We start from the raw sequence: 18,847 nt of genomic DNA, 5'->3' as shown, positions 1-18,847 counted from the left end.
AGGTGAAGTGACGAAGAGATACGAAATAAGAAAGATGCAAACATTACCTACAAGATTATCATATCTTGATATTATATGCAAATGTAATTTCCATCCTTTTTTTTAATCTCATTATCACAAGCTAGTTATAAGATTTTCCGGTGTGCGAGGGTAATTCCCCCTAATAGTACATTTTTTTATACTAAAAAATCTTATTGATTAATTGTTACCAAAGATTACATAGCCTTCCTCAATCTACTTTACAATGTCAGAAGGATAATGATCATAATAACAATAATATCTTGTTTCTTCTCTAGCTTTTTTTTGCTAGGCTATGAGCAACATTATTTTCAGACTTAAGAACTAATTTACAAAACCAAAACTTATTGTTTAAAAATTTGTTTTTCGCTGAAAGAATTAAATTATGATTGAGCCAGTGTACTTGTAATTCTTCACTGTAAGGTGAATTAGTTACGGTCTTACAGTCCATTTTAAAAACAACTTTATTGCTTTTCAAAGACTCCATCCATTCCACTGTCATCAACAAAGCTTTACACTCAAAATTTTCAGCTCCAAATACAGCATCCGCAACCCCTTCCACTGTTGAACGTTTGAATCCTAGACATTTGCATGCAAATCAGGGATAGTTAGACGAATTGACCCTATCTCTGTAGCGGATATTAATCTTTACCCCCGATGGTACATATTAAAATGAACTTGGAAGGTCATGTGACTAGTTGGGGACACGTTGATAATATTTATAAACCCGCCACGTCCTCACCAATCCATTGTAGTCCAGCCCGGTTAGGATACCTGGCTTTCACCCAGGCGACAGGGGTTCAAACACTCATAATTTGAGTTACCTTCCCTAAGAGCATCCAGCTAACCGGGTTTGGATGGAAAAAGTGACGAGAAGGTTTTGTTTTCCATTGCCAGGATAATTAAGATCATAATTTGAGTTACCTTCCCTAAGAGCATCCAGCTAACCGGGTTTGGATGGAAAAAGTGACGAGAGGAGGTTTTCAGGTTTTCCTAATATTTGTTCCGTAGCAAATTACCCCTTCTTTCTTTGTTTTTTATTTATCCCCCGCCTCTTCCCCTCCCCTCTTTAGAGCCTTCTCTTCGTACTCAACCAGTCGCCAAGAATTTGAAGTTCAGGGTTTAATGGATACCGTACCTACCTCCACTCCAACTCGTTCAGTAAAGTCCTCTGTTGGACCTTCAAACGTATCATCTTATTTGGATCCACTATATTGGTTCGCCATCTTTCTGTAGTATTATTTACTCTTTATTTTTTTAGGGTTTTATATGTATTCTTTGCTGGAAGAACAATTTGCTGATTAAATCTGATGATGCATCAGGGACAAAAGATTCAGCTCTGAAGAACACTATGAATGGTTGAAAGACTACTCTCACTTCCGTCATCTCATTCAACTTTACATCAAACCCATTTCTCCTACTTCTGTAAGTACCACTTTAATTATTTTATTAACATACTAGAATTTACACAAAAACACTAACCGGTTTAATTCGGGACATCATGTTGATTGCACATGATCACTTTCATCTAAGAAACGGAGAGCAGATGAATTGTAGTTATAATTTTTGGTTTACATGTATAATGAATAGTGGAATAGGATACATATGCATATTGCTTACTGCTTAGGATAATGGCTTCAAGGGGATTAATGAATGGGTTGATTCACAGTTCTTCCCCATGGTTATGTTATCGAAGGAATTGTGAAATAGTTCTTTCAGATGAATATCGATTATTATATGATATATATGGTAAGTAAATAGGGGAATGTGACGCATTGAAACACATTCATGATCGTTCACTTGGGCTAAGTTGTTCCTTGTTATTTGTTGTTAGATGTATGGGGTATATCTCTAGTTGACCCACTTCACACATATTTTTCTAACTTGCATTTTTTGTTTGGTCGCGGAAGATGAATAGTGTTAGTATCAGTCCCACTTCTGAGCTTATAGATCGGTTGCTACACTTGTCAGAAATTCATTCATGTAGTTTTTTGTGATTGCGTGAGTGACAAGCGAAGTGGGATTATGCAGGTTTTGGAGCTTGGTTGAGGAAATTCTCAGTTAGGTGAAGAACTTCACAGAGATGGGATTACTGGTTTAACTTGCATCGATCTGTCTGCAGTTGCTGTGGATGATATGCAGAAGAGGTTATTATCTAAGGGAATTAAAGTTATGTCTCTGAACATGCTGTTAAAGTTTAAATTTTACGGCGCACCAATGTTCTGCATCTCCTATGATTGTCGGCTAATTCACTAGTTTGAACACTTTTCATTGTGTCATTCCCATATAATCTGAAGTTGCTTGGATGTCTTTAATTCTTATGTCCTCAAAAGGGAGCTGTTGTGTTATTTAGTCTGAGTCTTCTTTTAACTTCTTTCATCAGATATTCAAGTGCTGGTGGCTGACATGTTAGACCTTCCCTTTGAAAAGGAATCCTTTGATGTTGTTATAGAGAAAGGAACTATGGTAAACATTAAGGCCCCCTTAGGGTTGAATGTTCGTGTTAGTTTGCTTACTATTTGCAAAACTAATCAGTTCTTCCTTTCTTCTTTGTCAAATAGAATATCTAACTAAAAGATATGTTGCATGTGAAGGATGTAGTATTTGTAGACAGTGGCGACCCTTGGAATCCACGACCTGAAACAGTAAAGAAGGCAATGGCTATGCTTCAAGGAGTTCACCGGGTCCTGAAACCTGATGGAGTTTTCGTATCAATTTCTTTCGGACAGGTAATGCAATGACAAGCTCATATTTGGTCTTCTCTTTGTTTTCATCAAGCTCTTACCTGGAATGTTATTTCTCACAGCCACATTTTAGACGTCCCTTATTCGAAGCTCCAGAGTTTAGCTGGTCTATTGAGTGGAAAACATTTGGGGATGGATTCCATTATTTTTTCTACATCTTAAAGAAGGTTGGTACCGACCTAGTCTTGTGCTAGTATAGTTTTATCCAATAGAGAAATGTCAAACTTGAAAGTTAGCTCATCATTTCAACTGTTAATGTAAATTTGTTCGAGTTTTCTCCCCTTCAAAGCCCACTTGGATTTCTTTTTCTTTTGTTATTGCTTGGCAATGTCTTACTCGAGGTATTATGTGTTTATTATAAGGGGAGAAGAATGACAGACAGTAAACCATGCATGGAGAAGTCCGACAGGCCTTCTATTTCATTATATCAGGAAGAGCTAGAGGATGAAAATTACATGTTCCGAACAAATGTCGAGGAGTTGTAAACCCAAATCTCACATGCTTCATTATCTCCATCCAAAACTGATTGTGACACAGTTTAAAACAGATATTTGTCTAGATATTGGTTTTCTTGATTTCTATCAGAGAAGTCATGTGATAGTCATTTTTCATTACCCAACTGATATTATCTTTCTATGCATTGGATATAATTCTTACAAACAATTGGATAGCCTGGTTAGGACACCTGGCTTTCGAGCAGGGGACCCTTCAGGCAAATGGAAATGTGTTTCACTTTTGTTTTGCCGTTTGTGCTATCATTACTTGAGTCTTCAACAAAATTTATTGACACTGATCCAATTTTTTATTTTTGTTTTTCTATACCTTTTCTGACCTTTCCTTTTGTTTCTCGAGATAGATTAGCAAATAACCGAGTCTTAGTTTTCATATGTAGGATTCATGATGGTCATTTGTGCTGAGATCTGAACTGCTATTCTATGAATGGAGGTATTTTCTTAATTGGTCAAAGTATTAGATGAGAAGGAAACATTTTTATGGAGAGATTTTGGGATTATAGAATCTGTCACATCAACCTTGGAAGCATAAAAATGTGATAGATCAGTGTAGGAGGGAGAACTGACATGTTGCATTTGATATTTCTACTTTATATCTTATGTATATTATTCGGATTTCGGGGTTCCTGCTCTCAGTCTTGATAGTAAAACTGAGGTTAGCGTTCTCTGAGGGTTTTATAGGAGTTAGGGAGAAGATTCTTACCTTAATAGAGATCGCTTTCAAGTCTAGAAATGGATCCAGGTAGGCACTGTTAAATTTATAATTTGTTTCCTTGCTGCATTAATTTGTTGCTTAGGTTATTCTACCAAACTGAGTCAGTTTGGAGTGTACAACACTGCAGGAAATTGCTAGTCCTGCAATGTTCTATAGAACTTTCTTTCTAGATAAAATTCATCTGTTTTGTTTACTAGGAAATGATGGGATTTTATGATACGGTTCAGAAGGCTATATGCAGTGATCGTTTATCATTTTGAGGTCCCATTTATGCCTTCTGTTCTCACATTCCCAAGCTCCACAGTCACACCTCTCAGATTTGCTGATTGTGCATCTATCTCGCAGAACAGAATCATAATTGTGGAGACAGCTCATCCTAACTATTTCTGTAGACTATCTTTACAGGCTTTCAGGAAAGGCTGAACATCCTAATAATACCTCAGTCAGGATTGCCATGAAGGCGTTACTGAGTTATACCTTGTGGGTGTCTGTATCAACGAGATGATTCCTGTTTATAGAGCCTTCGCTGGAAAACCTTTGTCTTCAAACTTTCTCGTAGTTGCACGAAGCTGCTAAAAGATCGATCAGCTACCTCTGCACCTGCCCTTCTTGAAAAGTCAAAAGCTGGCCATAATCTGCCGAGGGGTATAAGCTTTTCTATAATATATGTTATGGCTCTCATGAAGCTGCTGCTTCGCGACCAGTCTGCCAAGATGCAAGGTGAGATTCCAGCACCACCAGGTTTTCCTTGTAGCTACTATGTGGAAGTTTTGGTACTTCTTGAAGCATGGATCCAAGATGCAACAATTCATCTACCTGCCATTAGACGTGACGGAACCACCACAAGATCACAGACCCAGAATATTCATATTTTCTTGTTTAGTAACTTTCAAAACTGTTTTCTTGCAGCGACATGTCAACTGTGTGGACAGATGGAACTAAATTTTTCGCATGGAATTCAAATACTGCCATGTATCTCAGTTTCACTACATAATCTCAATGAATTTCATTATGTCCCATTTGAGAAAGTGCAGGGTATCAAATGAATTTGGAGCTGGCAATCCTCTAAGCAGCAAACGTTTCAATACTTGGTGACGTCTGTGATCATAGGCATGGTTGCAATGGGTACTGCATTTACAACCATTGACTAATTTCCCTCGTCTTTGTTAAAGCGGTGAAGGAAGTCAGAAAGCTTGCCACTACACTCCATTAGATTTATTATATTATCAAATACTACTAATTTTTTCTAGCGAGCATTATTTTCATCCCTAATTGTTCTTCAACTGGATTACTGAGAACTAAAACAGGCAACTCAACTGGAAAACACTATAAGCAGTTCAACGATTCTATTGTCACCGTTTCAATCTTACTTCCGTCATTGTAACATATGGCTTTTGTGTGTACTATTTTCAAAATCATTTCTAGATTGGATTAGGGTTTAGATGTGTTCCGCGCTAACATCTCCCCTCGCCCTAAGTATTCGTTCCGTATCATCCATAAAACTTACTGCTCGTCACTTTTTTGAATTCGGCCTATTTTTTAGGTTAAAATGAAAATGATAATAACTTTTATATGATGCTCTTCTTTAATCGGTGCCATTGCAATATATCAACTAACTAAAGCAGGCACATGTGATAGTCTTTGTCTAACCAAGCCATAGCTAATTAATTAAGCAGTACTATAGGCATATAGACAGTGATTAGAAATACAGTAACAAGGTACTTGCACCACATGATATTCAATACCACAAGACTATAGTACGAAAGACCGAGAGAAATTGGATAATAATCATTAAAGAAAACGGATAACGATCATTAACTAACTTATCTACATTTCTCTGTGCAGAACCACTTCAAGTACTAACTATATTCGAACAACATAAATGGGCCTTTATAGCTACAACTGTGTGCAACTTGCCTCAAAAAGTCTATTTGAACCGCCCAAAAAGACTACGACAAAACGGCTCCTCAGAAATTTTTTAATAGCCCTCTACTGTCCCCGGAGGGGCCTGCATGACCCACCAAAATAAATTGAAAGAGCTTTTTAAAATGTGGTTTTATGTGGTTTACTAACTCGGTCTTTTTAGAACCACTGAACTTGTCTAACACAAGTTTGCCACGTTATTGGCATACTTGGCACCAAGTTAGGGCGCATGAGCTAGGTGAGTCATTCACACTTATTGAGCTGACGTTTTATCGTACTCCCTCTTGGATGATCCACCGTTACAAATATACTGCTTCATTAAAGCTTTGTCGGTAAAACCCGATGGAACAAAACCTTAGCAAAAAGTCGCTGCCTCGTCAAAACCTTGCCATAGAATCTAACTAGGATAAAAACTGGCCGAAGGAATAACACTGGTAGCTTTGAAGCAGTGATGATTGCCACAAATTCTCTTCTTTCGTCAAAATTTTGTCAGGAAAACTGTTTAGGACAAAACCTGTATGCTAGCGTCAGGAAAACCACTTGGGACAAAATTTGAGAGCTGGAAGCTCACAACGATATTGACGATGCTACTTATTTATTTGCTTCGTCAAAATTTTTGTCAGGAAAAATCGCGTGTGGTAAAAACTTGAACCAAATTTATATCGTCGATTAGCTGATAACCGCATCTGAAAAAATCATGTGGATACACATCTCTTTAGATGATGATCATCGTTCTTAAATTGTTATCTCATTGAAAACCCGTCAAGAAAACCCATAGGGACAAAACCTGAACATAGGAAAACAATGTTAAAACCTTTCCCAGTAAAACCTTGAGGGAAAAAACCTAGGACAAAGGAAAATAAAGAGTATAACATTTCGAACAGCGGATAACGGTGGACTCGCATGCCTCGTTAAAACCTTGACAAGGAAAACCTGGTGGGACAAAATCTTGACTAAGGAAAAAGAGTACACCACGTAATGTCTAACATTCCTAATATCCATAGTATTCTGTGGCTTTACTCCCCCTGATGAGTAGCCTTCTCAGTTGATCATTAGGCCTGATAATACTGCATAGAGACCACGACCCATCTTTTAATGTCTTCAGCAGCTTCCTTTACTCGAGAAACTTGGTCCAACTTTCTTTTATGCAATTTCTCAATGATCTTTTGATTGTACCAGCTTTTTATTCTCAACTAGCTTTGTCTGAACAATTGTAACAGACCGGAGGAAGAAAAATATCCCCTACTACCGGACAACCAGCTAGGAGAACATTTAGATGCTTTAACAAACCTGTCAAAAATCAAAACTATAACTGCATGATCATCTTTTCTCAGTAGGAGACATCCAACGATATTTTCCGTAAAAGATCGAGCTTAATGGTACCACGAAGATGAAGGGGTTTTCTTCGGACCAATGTCTCGATAATGGTGCTGCGTAGAACCAAGCTTACATGTTTACTACAAACCCAATATTAGGTATCTATAATATATTTCAACTAATATACAAGTTACACACCTTTTGTGTAATACAAACCACAAAATGATACATCTCCTTTGTTGAGATGTAAACCGATCAATCTTAAAAATAAGAGATTGAATGACTGTAATTGTGTTAGCTTGTCCAATTAAACATGTCTAAACCTTTGAGGTAAACGAAATTAATGGACTTCCAGCTACAATGCTCAACTAATATATTGGCACCTTGTTTTACCAAGAATTTCATCTCTAACTCCTGCTTTAAGAATTTCTGTGCTTTGGAAAGATCTTTAGGAGTTCCAAACAAGTAGATTCCGTATACATCAACTTTTTTCAAATGCAACTGAGACCTTGTTTTACCGAGAATTTCATATCGAACTCATGCTTTAAATCTGTGCTTTGGAGAGATCTTCAGGAGTTCCAAACAAGTAGATTTTGTATACATCAACTTTAGCAAATGCAAAGTATATGGGAACATAAGATGGCTCAGATATCCCTGGTTTAATAAGCATTCACTTAGACAATTGGACACATTCTTCTAGCTTGCTTCAAATAACACAAGGTTCGATTTAGCTTTAGTGAATACATATGACATGGTAATTTTGCTTACAACTGAAAACTTTCAGATATTTTCATGCAGACATATGTTACTGGTTTTCCATACAGAAGTAAATGCGATCTCAGCCATCGAAGTTCGCCACCAAGCCGGCGAGCTTGTGGCAAGTTTCAGGCGACCAGTCAAGACGAGCCTAATAGCGTCACATGCTATTTACCTGCGGAAAGCCTCTCAATTTCAACTTGCCACACGTAGCAAAGTGCTACATGTTTTCCACGAAAACACTCGAGACATCAAAACATGTCATAAACTGGGAGATACTCATCAGGTTATTGGTCTGGCGGTTTACAGCGTGCGGCGTGCAATACGCCCGTTACAAGAAATTGTCATAAAGCGGGGCGGTTAGTAATGGAAAGAAGTAAAGGTGAAACATATCCTTCATTATGGAAACATCAATTCTAGGCGTTATCCGTTACTCCCTTCTTTCACTATTCAATCGTTTCCACTTCCTACGAGACCAGGGTACGTTTTGTTGCAACTTGTACAAATAGGTCTCACCTATTTCCACCAAACAACAAGTTTTGGTCAGGACAACAATACAACATTCAGAAATCACCTGATAGCTTTTTCATTCAGCTAGGCAGTCCAATTTTATGATGCAAGTCACAAACGCCCACATTTCCAGAACGACGATTCTGGTCTCAACACTTTCTTCGGTTCCCTCCCTAAGACAAACCCTTCTCCTTCACTTTGTGATCGAAGAAAGTCTGGGACGGCCATTTCTTGTTTTAGGACAAATTTATATAGATTGATCTCTCGAATCAAAAGTACTCCCGTGCAGTACATTGTTTAGGGTTTAGACTCATTTCTCATCCACACACACGAATTAACCAAAATCAGCAGAAACCGTTTTTACCCATAAAAAATTGGCGACCACAGTGGGAGATTAATCTCTCGGTTGCAATACCAATTTCCAATTTCATTTTTCGACCCCAATTCTCAAAAGATGGTCGGTCTTAGAGCTGAATCCATGATCCCAAACTCCGCTCGGAATCTGGAGAATGGCGATGTTCCCTCTCCCAACACGACACCTAATGGCGCAACTGATGGGGAAATCCAAAGGTTGGCTGAATTGGCATGAGTTCAGGAGATACATGCAAGGAACATGGACCTGATGAAGGAAGCGATCAACAACATACTCAACTTTCTTATCATCCTGACATCGAATCTGAGTGATTCGCCCATCCCGGAAACTCCAAGACTGGGGACTGACGTCTCGGATGATCGCTCTCAAGTTAACATCTTCACTACCAATCAAAAACCGGTAGACCAGGAGGAAGTCGCGTTGGTGGAAAACTTGTATGAACTTATACACCTTTCAAAAGACCAGCGAGCAGAAACATTTGCTGCTATCAATCAAATAGCCCTATACACGTGTTTGGTTCCTTTACGCCCAGAAACTTCAAGGATGTCAGAGATGTCCGTCAACAATGTAACATTTACCGAAGACGACATGATGGCAGAAGAAGGACATAACCGGGCTATACACATCACCTGCCGCGTCAAGGATGTGGAGTTCAAAATGTCCCTCATAGACACAGGAGCGTCCTCCAATGTCATTACCCTTAGAATGCTCAGGACATCCAAGGTGCGGCCGAGCGAATTCGTACGATAACCTACCATGATGACATATTTCGAAGGCAACCAAACCAGCACGAATGGATATATCAACCTAAATTTTTCGGTGGGACCAGTCCAGTCAAAGATGAAGTTCGAAGTAATCGAAAAAGAGCCAGACTACCACATGATACTGGGAAGACCGTGGCTCCACGACAACAGGATCATTCCTTCGACATATCACCAGTGTCTGAAGACCATGTTTAACGTATAAGTCATCCGCATCCCCGCATCATTACCTTCTTATGTACCAATCTTTGGTATGGAGATGTTCGAACCAAAGAAAAATTCGCGGGGTCCAGCAGGCAAGGTTCGCTACACTCCACTACTGACGTGGGCATCAATCGAAGAGGAGGACAGGCTCACATCATTTCATAAAGAAGCTCGATCTCACGCAATCCCTCCAAAGGAAAACCGCGCCAGTTTTCCCTCGTCAAGCGGAAATCTAGCTCATTCTCATGTCAAGCGGGAGCGGGATTCTATCACAAGTCGTGATGAAAATCGAAAACCGTATATCGGCGCCGCTGTTAGAAATTAACAGGGGAGACTACCGCCCAGTCTCTCTGCCCAGTAGAATGCAATCACAACAGCAAGCCACAAGAGGAGGTGCCAGATGCACCACGACAACTACAAGACGGAACCAACTCCACCACTGATGAACTTGAAGTTGTCAACATCGCAAGCGAGGAATCTCCGCTGCCTGTCTCAATCAGCTCGGCTCTATGTGCGGACGAGCGTGCAAAACTTGTGGACCTTCTTACGGAATATCAAGATTTGTGCGCATGGACATACGAGGAAATGCCTGGTTTGGATGAGAAGTTGGTCACTCATCATCTACATATAATACCCGGATCCAAACCAGTAAAACAATCTTCGAGGAAGTTCAGACACGATGTGGAGGAACAGATCAAGATAGAAATTCAAAAACTGCTAGCCGCCGGTTTCATCAAACCCATCCATCAACCCACCTGGTTGTCCAACGTGGTTCCAGTGAAGAAGAAGAAGAGCGACCAAATCAGGTGTTGTGTTGATTTTAGGGACCTAAACAAATGCTGCCCCAAGGACGATTTTCCTCTTCCAAACATTGACATGCTGGTAGACGCCACTAGTGGACACGGTATGTACTCTTTTATGGACGGGTACAGCGGCTACAATCAAATAAAGATGTACGAGCACGACACAAGTAAAACAGCTTTTCGAACTCCTTTCGGGAACTTTTACTATACCGTGATGCCTTTCGGCTTGAAAAATGTCAGCGCCACCTACCAGCGCACCATGACCACTATTTTCCATGACATGATGCACAAGCAAGTTGAAGATTATGTAGATGACATAGTGGTTAAATCAAAAACTCAAGCGGCTCATACAGAGATGCTGCGACAGGTATTTGAAAGGTGTCGCGAATACAAACTGAAGATGAACCCGTTGAAATGTGCCTTTTGTGTTTCTTTGGGAAACTTCCTAGGTTTCCAGGTGACCGCCGAGGGAATCAAAGTCGATCCAGTCAAAACCCAAGCCATCCTCACGATGTCGCCCCCGCGGATCGTGAAAGAGCTCTAGAGCTTCATGGGTAAGGTAAACTACATTCGGCGTTTTATACCGGGTTTAGCTCAGCTTGTCGCTTCATTTACCCCCTTGCTGAAAAAGGGAGTAAGCTTCGTCTGGACCGCACTACAACAAGAGGTGTTTCGGAAGATTCAACAAATATTGTCATCCCGAGCCATCATGAAATCCCCGATATAAGGAAGATCGTTGTGCCTCTACACTGCCTTCAGTGACACTGCTGTTGGAGCTCTTCTCGCCCAAGAAGATGACGAAGGAATTGAGCACCCTATATACTACTTTAGTCGAACTTTGAGAGATGCCGAACTCAGATATCCCAAAGCACAAAAAGCGTGCCTAGCCCTGATTCACTTCATCCAAAAGTTTAGGCATTATCTGCTCTCAAAAAAAGTGGTGCTGATATCTAATTCTAATCTTGTGAAGTTCCTGCTTTCAAAACCGGCCGTGATAGGAAGACCAGCCAAATGGCTCCTCCAAATATCAGAATTTGATATAAAGTTTGCTTCCCCAAGAGTTATCAAAGGACAAGCGGTTGTGGATTTTCTAGCAGCTTTCCCAGGAGAGAGCACCACAACGCTACACGAGGACCTTCCTGGATATTTTTCGGAAGTCCTTTTGTCAAAGAAGAAGCGTGGCTATTGTTTTTTGATGGCCCTGCCACCCTTAGCAGTAATACCGAGGGAGCAGGAGTAGTTCTAATATCCCCAACGGGTGAAGTCCTCTCGCGTTACTTTAAGTTATACTTTAATTGCACTAACAATTCAGCAGAATATGAGGCCTTTCTCATAGGATTGTCACTAGCCAAACAAGCCGGAGCCACACGTCTGGAAATAAGAGGTGATTCTAAATTACTGGTCAACCAGATGAATGTAGTGGACACACTGAAGGAAGTGACATTGGACCCATATATATCCGAGGCACAAAGGCTGCTAAATGACTTCGTCGATGCGACCATAACACATGTTGGCCGCGGCAGCAACAAACATGATGATTGCCTAGCAACGTTAGCATCAAAGCTGCAGCTCGAAGGATTATAGGAAACCCTGACAGTGAAGAGACGATCCATAGCTTCGACATGGATCTCGCAACCTGAGCAGACTGAGGACAACGACTGGATAACACCGATTATCCAAGAGCTTAACAACTCGCTCTCCCAAGGAAAGGTCAGTCTCAAGACCTTGCAAAACTTCTTCATGCTTCACGGGATGTTGTACCACCGGAACTCAGATGGTTCCCTGTCAAGGTGCCTCGGAGACAAAGAGGCACAACAATAGCTTAACCGTATTCATAGTGAAATTTACGGACAAACTTTTGTGGTAACACTTTATCGTCGCCTGCAACGCCTTGGCTACTACTGGCCAGAGATGGAGACTCAATCTCGATTTCTCCAAGGATCTTGCTCCAATTACCAAGCACCGCCGCATCAATTGGAAGTTTTTTCAGTCGACCATGCTGGGGACTGGGAAAAGCCGTACATCAGTTATGTTCACGACGGCATACTCCCTGCAAGCAAGAAAGACACAACCAAGATGAAACAAAGATCCAAGAGATTCATATTCCATGAAGGAATCTTGTATCGAAAAAGTTTTGGAGGAGATTTGTTACGATGCCTGTACGAGGCAAAAATCCCAATCATGCTGAAAGAAATGCACGAAGGCGAGCACCAATGGAAAAAGAAGTTGTTTCTCCAAATACACGTGCGATACTACTGGCCGACCATGGAAGACGATGCGGCTTCTTTTGTTCAAAGATACCACAAATGTCAAATTTATGGAAATCTTATCCACGCACCATCTATTCCCCTGCATTCAGTAAGTAGTCCGTTGTCGTTTTATAGCTGGGGACTCGACATCATCAGGAAAATCAACCCGCCGTCATCAAAACAACATAAGTATATAATAACCGCAACGGAGTATTTCACCAAATGGATCGAAGCCATACCTTTACGAGGGACTACTGGAGCCACAATTGCAGCGTTCATTAAGGAATATATCATTTGTCGTTTTGGCATGCCCAAACACATCATCACCAACAACGGCACTCCTTTTGCCAAAAAGCAGGTACGGGAGTTATTTGAAGAATATGGAATTAAACTAGTCTTCTCCACTATTTACTACCCCCAAGGGAATGGGCAGGCCGAAAGCACCAACAAAACTTTAATCGAGTCCTCAGCCGGACAGTGCACGATAACCCTCGGGCATGGCACGAACAACTGCCAATGGCGCTTTGGGCATATCGGACATTACCAAGGATCTCTACTGGCACCTTCCCTTATTCCCTCGTCTACGGCGCATACGCCATTCTCCGGGCAGAAATTAAAATCCCGTCGGCTAGGATTGTCAAAGAAAGCGGAGTTCAATGGAATGAAGCCGAAATAGCAAATGCCACGGTAGCGGAGCTAGACACTTTGGATTCCTGAAGAGCTAAAGCAGAGGATCATGCGCAAGCATGCAGAAATATAATTTCCCGAGCGTACGACGAAGCTGTGAAACCTCGAGTTTTTCAAGTGGGGAATCTGGTGTTGAATACCGCCGAACACATCCAACAAGACATGTCAGAACCAAAATTCTCCCCAAAATGAGAAGGGCCTTATGTGGTCACCAAAGCATATAACAATGAATACTACAAGGTTGTCAATAAAGATGGAGGAAGATTGGAAACAACCATCAATGTAAAATGGCTCAAGGAATATTACGCCTAACCCTTACCCCACCTCTCGTCGTCTCATAGCACGGCTAGCCAGGCATTTTTTCAGTTTCCTTCATATCCCAGTTATAAAATTTCATTTAGTCTAGGCATATTAATGAAAATTATCTTATTTCTCCAAAAACCAGTATAAAAAAAAATACATATGTTCGAAACCAGAAAGAAATCCAGGCGTCTCACAACTACATAACTCAGAAAAGCCCGTCCAATAGATTGTAGTTCCTTGAAAGCATCATCTTCAACCTGTTTTGATATCTTTCAGTCCTACTCTTCAAGTCCTGGATAGCCTTTCCCACCTTTTGGGATTCCACGGCCAGAGCCTGCTCCTCTTCCAAAATGGATTTTGTGGCAGGAACGACGTTGGCAAGAATACTGGCTCTGTCAACCTTCACAATGTCAAGGCGATGCCGCAACCAAATTACATTAAACTCAAGGGATTCACAGGTAGACACCATGTTTTCCCACCTTTCAAAAGTTGATTCCGTGACGTCGCGGATGGATGTGCCTTCCGTTTCAGCAATCATGGGAAGGAGACAATTCACTGTGGTAACCAAAGCCGACGAACAATGCTTCACCACGTTTCTGGTGGCAATATGGCCATATCTTCTCCACATTTTCATATACAGAGTCACGAATTACTTTCGCACTAAGAATTTACCGAAGCTTCGGTAGCTAGAAGATAAACACTTCATGCGGATTTCAAATGACAAGCCTGTATTGGGATATTCATGGCAAGAGATACCCAAATAAGCATTTTCCAGATTAGTAGCGGTCGGTGTGCTCGGGTTCGAAGAAAGGGGGGCGATCAGATCATCATCATCAACGACGGTCACACATGTCCCAGTTGGATATCTCTGCGCAAAAGAAAATCTCCCTTCGTCACTCTCCAGCACTAATAAACAAATATCTATTGGTTAACCAAAGCATATCGGTATGATCTTCTTGACTCGGATAATCCGGATGAGGGAATTGTCGCAAGAGCCACACCGCTTGCGCTTGACTGAAGAATCTGGCCAGCTCGAGGATGATTCACTTCTGCTCGACATGATGAAAGAAATATGGATTCAACAAAAGAAACCTCTGCCTTGAACTGGGAAGGATGTTACAGTTTCACCAGCATATATACTGCGGAAACCCTAGAGAGAAACGGATGCTGAGCAAACGCAATGAGCCTACATGACAGCCAAAAAATCAGCCTCAATGAAATCTCTCGTCGAAACCCTAATGAAGATAAAAAAAAACGGTCAAACATTCAAAGGAGGAATACGTTTCCTAGCTCGGAACCCTGGCATGGACTCATACCTGGAATGTATTATCCTTTCCACAGAAGCATTAACCATGCAAGAAGACGGCCAAGACAAGCCAGAGCCGACGGCTCCACGGCCAATCTAAGCCAAGCCAGCAGCGTCACGACCAATCTAAGCCAAGCCAGCAGCGTCACAGCCAAGCCAAGCCAGCAACGCCGACGGCTCCACGCCCTAGCCAACACCAACAGCTTGCATCTTTTTCAGCGCTAACTTTTCCGCTCCCGACAAGTTCCATTCACATCCCAAGCCAACTCCAACCGCGTCCTAACCAATGCCTTAGCCAGCGGCACCATGAACCATTCCTCGACCAGTAGCCAAAGCTGCCGCACTGGTGCCAACATCCCATGGCCAAGACAAGGAGTACAGATTCCTCATGCCTTCCGCCAAAGGTTAGTTGAATTTCCATGGAAATTTCTCCAGGTCTTGCTCTTTCTATTTTACTCTCGTCTGTCACCATCTCATGCTTACCTCGCAACAATGCCATTGTTACGTGCTAAGCATGGGACTTAATGTTGATGGTGGTTTTTAGCTTAGGGTTAAAATTGTAAAACCTTACACCTGACGTCACTCTGCAAGGTAACGGTGTCGTGAGTGCTAACCTCTCCACCAGCATATTTATTGAGTTCTTCAATATATTTACATGAAATTTATCCAGACTGGCGAATGTAGCAACCATCCCAAACACTCTATAAACTTCGACACCTCGCCAATACAAGACTCACTGAGTACTTTCTTGTGTTATGTTCCTCGGCAGAACCCTTAATATCGGTATGGCATGACGGATTTGTGTTCACTCGCAACGGAGTAGCATGAACCTCCAAGTACCAAAGTTAAGGCCATCGCACGAAATGCTCAGACAGAAAGCACACTGCATTCTGTAGATAAGGATTTTTATGGCAGCATACAAAATCCAGCCAATTATTGTGATAACTCAAAAAAAACTCAAAAACCCGACTAATTTTCAAAATTAGGGTTTCGCGCCCCGCGCAGTACACTAGACCCCGTTGGTCGAAAAACTATGCTTAGCCAAATTATGCGATTAAATCCGCTACAACACACTGGAATTATGGCCACGCCCTAGCTTGCCGGACCCACTTCCCATCGACCAATCAGGTCGCTTTAAATCCGCCACACTCACACAGAAGTGTAGCCACGCCCATGCCTGGCCGACCCTCTTACATTAACCAATCAGGTTGCTTCAAACTCGCCACAGCGTTGAAAAGGAGGAAACCACGCCAGATGGTTGCAAAGCCAATTGGATTCCCAAAAACCCGCGCAAAACACGCATGCCAGACGCACATGCCAAGCAACATGCCGAACTCGCCAAACGCGCATGTCAGGCGTACATGCCAAGCAGCATGCCGAACATGCCAAGCAGCATGCCGAACTCGCCAAACGCGCATGCCAGGCGAAAATGCCAATCGGCATGCCAAACATACCAATCGGCATGCCAAACATTCCAAGCAGCATGCCAAACTCACCAAACGCGCATGCTAGGCGCACATACCAATCGTCATGCCTAACTTGCCGATCAGCATGCCAAACCCGCAAACACGCATGCCAGGCGCACATGCCAATTGGCATGAGAAACATTCCAAGTAGCATGCCAAACTCGCCAAACGCGCATGCCAAACGCGCATGCCAAACATTCCAAGCAGCATGCCGAACTCGCCAAACGCGCATGCCAGACGCACATGCCAATCGACATGCCAAACATGCCAAGCAGCATGCCAAACTCTCCAAACGCGCATGTCAGGCGCACATACCAATCGGCATGGCTAACTTGCCGAGCAGCATGCCAAACCCGCCAAACACGCATTCCAGGCGCACATGCCAAGCAGCATGTCGAACTCGCCAAACGTGCATACCAGGCGCACATGCCAAGCAGCATGCCAAACTCGCCAAACGCGCATGCCAGGCGCACATGCCAAGTAGCATGCCAAACTCGCCTAACGCGCATGCCAGGCGCACATACCAATCGGCATGCCTAACTTGCCAAACGTGCATGCCAGGCGCACATGCCATATATGCTAATTAGGGTTTCGACATGCTAAACCCTAATTTAGACAAAGTTTCCAGGCGCCGACAGAGGGTAGCCATAATCAATGGCTATCCTTCCTCATGAGATGCAATCTTAGCCACCCAAGTTCGCCACCGAGCTGACAGACTTGTGGCAACTTTCAGGCGACTAGCCGCCTAAATCTAATGGTTGTGGCTACGCTAGGCGCCACTTGCACGAGCCATGCCAGCCATGCCGCATTGCTACTGGCGTGTACCAAAAACGCCAATGTGCCATATTCAGGCGCCAACACAAGGTAGCCACAATAAACGACTACCCTTATTTCATAAGATGCGATCTCAGCCATCGAAGTTCGCCACCAAGCCGGCGAGCTTATGGCAAGTTTTAGGTGACCGGCCAAGACGAGCCTAATAGCATCACATGCTATTTACCTGCGGCAAGCCTCTCAATTTCAACTTTCCACACGTAGCAAAGTGCTACATGTTTTCCACGAAAACACTCGAGACATCAAAACATGTCACAAACTGGGGGATACTCATCAGGGTATTTGTCTGGCGGTTTAAAGCGTGCGGCGTGCAATACGCCCGTTACAAGAAAGTTTCATAAAGCGGGGCTGTTAGTAATGGCAAGAAGTAATGGTGAAACGTATCCTTCATTATGGAAACATCAATTGCAGGCGTTATCCGTTACTCCCTTCTTCCACTATTCAATCGTTTCCACTTCCTACGATACCAGGGTATGTTTTGTTGCGACTTGTGTAAATAAGTCTCACCTATTTCCACCGAACAACAAATTTGGTCAAGAGAACAATACAACATTCAGAAATCACCTGATAGCTTTTTCATTCAGCTAGGCAGTCCAATTTTCTGATACAAGTCACAAACGCCGACACTTCCAGAATGACAATTCTAGTCTCAACACTTTCTTCGTTTCCCTCCCTAAGACCAACCCTTCTCCTTCACTTTGTGACCGAAGCAAGTCTGGAACGACCATTTCTTGGTTTAGGCCAGATTTGTACAGAATGATCTCTCGAATAAAAAGTACTCCCGTGCAGTATACTGTTTGGGGTTTAGACTCGTTTCTCATCCACACACACGAATTTACCAAAATCAGCAAAAACCGTTTTCACCCATAAACAACTTTCAAGAGAATCAACTAGACAGTTAGACTCAATCTTAAGAAAAGTATATCAAAGCGTTATATCTCAATTTCTCAACTCAATCCTCTATCAAACAAATAAGAATTTGCGAGCCTGATTGAATATAAGAGAAATAACTTGAACGGTACCAAAAGACCAATGTTCGAGGATCAATAAATTTCAATCATCAACCAAAGATTGGATTTACCAATTGATCGATTCAATGCACAACCTGTGATATTTTAATTATATAACAAAATATAATATGGAAAGGAAATAACACAGACACCAGAAGTTTTGTTAACGAGGAAACCACAAATGCAGAAAAACCCCGGGACCTGGTCCAGATTTGAACACCACACTGTATTAAGCCGCTACAGACACTAGCCTACTACAAATATAACTTCGGTATGGAATGTAGTTGAGCCATGATCAATCTCACACTGATCAAGGTATAGTCACGTTCCTTACGTCTTTGATCCCACCAGGATAC

The 18,847-nt window shown here is 42.1% G+C and overlaps 1 protein-coding gene across 9 annotated transcripts; it reads left to right on the top strand.

The window, feature by feature from the left end:
* Positions 1–1,072: 1,072 nt before the first annotated feature.
* On the top strand, positions 1,073–5,341 carry LOC113330688 (EEF1A lysine methyltransferase 4-like). 9 transcript variants are annotated; one of them, XR_003350439.1, is made up of 8 exons: positions 1,073–1,235; positions 1,341–1,443; positions 2,050–2,188; positions 2,402–2,484; positions 2,613–2,747; positions 2,825–2,929; positions 4,382–4,709; positions 4,899–5,341. XR_003350439.1 is itself a non-coding variant. In XM_026577517.1 (8 exons), exons 3-7 carry the CDS (start codon positions 2,155–2,157, stop codon positions 3,980–3,982), a joined length of 384 nt encoding a protein of 127 aa, XP_026433302.1. In that variant the 5' UTR covers positions 1,073–1,235; positions 1,341–1,443; positions 2,050–2,154; the 3' UTR covers positions 3,983–4,016; positions 4,217–4,964. The 9 variants fall into 9 exon arrangements, 8 of the variants coding, with proteins under 8 accessions (XP_026433302.1, XP_026433303.1, XP_026433300.1 ...); XM_026577517.1 differs by adding an exon at positions 3,956–4,016 and having other exon boundaries at positions 4,217–4,964; XM_026577518.1 differs by having other exon boundaries at positions 4,395–4,964.
* The last annotated feature ends 13,506 nt before the right edge of the window (positions 5,342–18,847 follow it).

The sequence above is a fragment of the Papaver somniferum genome, unplaced genomic scaffold (assembly GCF_003573695.1).
Source record: "Papaver somniferum cultivar HN1 unplaced genomic scaffold, ASM357369v1 unplaced-scaffold_118, whole genome shotgun sequence".
Lineage (NCBI taxonomy): Eukaryota > Viridiplantae > Streptophyta > Magnoliopsida > Ranunculales > Papaveraceae > Papaver > Papaver somniferum.
Note: the sequence above shows the minus strand (reverse complement) of the source record. Positions and strands in the feature narration are given on the sequence as shown.